Source organism: Buceros rhinoceros, unplaced genomic scaffold (assembly GCF_000710305.1).
Source record: "Buceros rhinoceros silvestris isolate BGI_N320 unplaced genomic scaffold, ASM71030v1 scaffold14000, whole genome shotgun sequence".
NCBI classification, from domain to species: domain Eukaryota; kingdom Metazoa; phylum Chordata; class Aves; order Bucerotiformes; family Bucerotidae; genus Buceros; species Buceros rhinoceros.
The window spans coordinates 11,889-15,244 of record NW_010391386.1 but is presented as its reverse complement, the minus strand read 5'-3'; the positions used below and the strand labels follow the sequence as shown (position 1 = coordinate 15,244).

The window sequence follows — 3,356 nt, the reverse complement described above, 5'->3', positions numbered from 1 at the left end:
GGCTGGGCAGAGAGCAGATGTCTGCAGTGACGCGTGAGCTGGGGCCCCTGGATTTACTAGGGCAGCCTTTTTAAACCAGTAGCGTTTTTCACCTACTTCTTCAAATCTCCAGTTCTCGCTGCTGCAGTTGCAGGGACATGGTCGTATCACAAAACCATTTTGGTTGGAAAAGAGCTTTAAAATCCTCAAGTCAAACTGTTCTCCCAGCACTGCCAGGCCTCCACTAACCCCTGTCCCTCACATCCGTGAAACCCCTCCAGGGATGGGGACTCCACCACTGCCCTGGGCAGCCTGGGCCAGGTCTGGACAACCCCAGTGGGGAAGAAATGGTTCCTCAGGGCCAACCTCAACCTCCCCTGGTGCAAATTGAGGCCGTTTCCTCTCAATTCTGTCACTTTTCTTTGGGAGGAGAGACTGAGCCGCACCTTGCTCCAACCTCCTGTCAGGGAGTTGTCGAGAGCAAGAAGGTCTCCCCTCATACTGCACGTCTGCCAGCATGCCTCAGGATGTTGCACACTGTTAGAAAACATGGTCAAAATGTTGCTTGTATAAATAGATAAACTGTGGTCTAGAGGTTACAGCCTCCAGGGGCAGCACCAGGCTTGCTTCCATCACCCGCAGTGATGGAGGGATGGTGCTCTCCAGGAGATGAGGTATCTCCACTCGCTTTCTCCTTTCTGTGCAAGGCAGGAGCTCTCAGTGCCTGCCCGGGGTCCAGGGAGAGACACATGCCTCGGCTCTCTCTCCTTCAGCCGTGCCGTTTGCGGTGTCTTGGCAGTCACTTCTCATCCCTGCTCTGCTTTACAGCCCAGTGATTGGGCATGCGGTGATGCCGCAGGCTGGCCGCTGGCTTTCTGTGCTAGCCCAGCTTCTGTACAAGATGGGCAACCCCACACTGTCCTCTTGTCCTTCCCATCCAACACAGCTCAGCTCAGAATTCCACAGGGTCATGCCAGGTGGGTGCTGGTGATGTTAGTAAGATGCTGCAAAACTCACCTCTTCTGTCTTATCTCTCTCCTGAGCCAGATCCTCGTCTTAGAGTCTGTGCCTGACATCAACCTCCTGGACTACCTGCCAGAAATCCTGGACGGGCTTTTCCAGATCCTGGGAGACAACAGCAAGGAGATACGGAAGATGTGAGTGTGAAGGCTGGCTGGGCACAGGGGCTGCGTCCTGCTTCCTGTCTGTCCATCGCCTTTTCCTTTGTCTGCAACTCTCGTGTACAACTGCAGCGAAACCCCCTGTGCGTGGTGGGAGACAGAGCGATCCAGCTGATGTAGTTGGTGGATCATAGTGTCCTTGGCAAGGGCCTCCCTTCCTCAGCTTGTTGGGCTGCAGTGGCTGTGGAGGACACCACGGTCTGAGCTGGGGGACAAACTGTTTTGGCTCAGTTGAGCTGCTGCCTTCCCAGCCCTTGGTCAGTATTGGAACCGCAGAGGCTCGGGTGTGCTTCTAGGATGGGCTGTGAGCTCTGAACAAGCCTGCAGCATGTCAGCTTCTCTCGGGGTCTCCTGAGTGGAGAAGGGAAGCAAGCGTTGCGAGCCTGCTCCTCTCACCCATCCCTGGTCTCAGGACAGAGGCATTTTGAAGCCCAGGAGCGGCTGGGTGTTCTCAGGGAGGTTGGAGGATCTTGGCTTTTTGTGCTGGGAAAGAAACTGGACTTGTTTTGTGGGGCACAAGTAATTGGTGAGACTGCTCTGGGTCTCTCCCTGCCAAGGCCTCCTGGATCCTCCCTGCTGCTTTGTTTCCCAGTGTCCACATGTTGAGGAAGCACCGAGGAAGCGCTGAAAGCTTTGGGTATCATCTGCCCCTCTGCGCTCCCCATCCCAGGCACACTTCGATCTCTGCAGACCCTGTGTGGCTCTTAGGGGATTTGTGGGAAGGTCTGAGGGGCTCTGGGCTGTCATTGCCTCCATCCTCGCAGTTGTGGGTAGTCTCTGCCTTGGGGCAGGGTCAGCTCGTCATCCTCGTTCTCCCTGGCCCTGCTGTGCCACCAGCATCCTTTCCACGTACCTGCATAAGAGGCTGGTCTCCATAACTTCTCCATCCGAGGCAACTGAGCGCTAACCAGCTGGCTCTGCCTCTCTGCAGGTGCGAGGTGGCTCTCGGGGAGTTCCTTAAGGAGATCAAGAAGAATCCCTCCAGCGTCAAGTTTGCAGAAATGGCCAATATCCTGGTGATCCACTGCCAGGCAGCAGGTGAATGTGCAGCACCCAGCAGTACCGTCCACCTCCGGGTGTCGAGATGCCCGGCCACAAGTTCAGGCCAGGAGTTTTCCAGTGGGCTGTTCACCAGCTCATCCCCTTGCCTTTTCTTTGTCATTGTGTGCACAAATCCTGCTTGAAAGGGGGGGTCAGGCAGCTCTCCCACGGCTGCCACTACTGCTCTTGATCCCACAGCCTCAAATCCAGGTCTGGAATTCTGCCGGAAGTGCCTGAAAGTAAAACATCTGTCTGGGGCTGACACCTGTGGATACCCAGCACATCTAGAAGGACCCCCCTCAGGGGCTCGCCTTAACCTCCAGTGGCAGGGGGTGCGTCAGCAGGATGGTTAAACGTGGTGTGCCTCGCTCTTTGTGTGGCCGTAGCTCTGTCAGGCCTGCTGGGCAGGCAGTGGCAGAGGGTTACAGCCCTCGTTGGACGTGTTTCCTGAGAAGGATCTTGTCCCTGAGCTGTGCTCGTTGAGCTCAAGCTGCTCTTTAAACCTTGCTGAATGGTTTTTTTGTAGAAGTAGACCAAGACTACTTGCTCTTGATTAAACTGCTGCCCACTGAGTTTTCGCTGTTTGAAGTCTAAAATCTGGCGGTGCATCAGCTGGCCGCCCCAGCAGTGCTTGCTTTCTCCGAACTCAGGCAGGTTAATGAAGCCCCAGCTCTAGGAGTGACGCTTGACCCAGACCCGCAACCACTAAGGGTGGGACAGAGGAAATACCCTGATGAACACTTGTAGATGAGGAAACCTGGATTAGGGATTGAACTGGGTTGACTCTGAAACCTAATGACTGTGTTTAGTCTCAACCTCACTGCAGGTTCAGGTCGTGTCTGTCTCTTCTGGGACTCAAGGGTCCCAGTCTGGGTCTCTCTGAATGGAGCAGAAGCGGCTCTCTGGGTGGTCTGCGGGTGGTTCTTGGCCCACAGAGTTCGCTCAGCTGCCAGTGCTGCCTTTTCCTTCACCTTTGCTTGTCCCCTGTCTTTCAGATGACCTGATCCAGCTGACAGCCATGTGCTGGATGAGGGAGTTCATCCAGCTGGCTGGCCGTGTCATGTTGCCTTACTCCTCAGGGATCCTGACCGCTGTCCTGCCATGTCTCTCCTATGATGATCGCAAGAAGAGTATCCTTGTAACTCGGAGCTGCTC

General features: G+C 55.3%; 1 protein-coding gene across 1 annotated transcript in view; it reads left to right on the top strand.

Moving 5' to 3' along the window:
• The window catches only part of VAC14 (Vac14 homolog (S. cerevisiae)), a gene marked incomplete at both ends in the record, with an annotated part of 13,708 nt that overhangs the window by 305 nt on the left and 10,047 nt on the right, over positions 1-3,356 (top strand). The window contains 3 exons of the mRNA XM_010141571.1: positions 1,027-1,136; positions 2,092-2,198; positions 3,197-3,331. Coding sequence (XP_010139873.1) covers positions 1,027-1,136; positions 2,092-2,198; positions 3,197-3,331 — 352 coding nt within the window. The remainder of the gene's footprint in view (positions 1-1,026; positions 1,137-2,091; positions 2,199-3,196; positions 3,332-3,356) is intronic.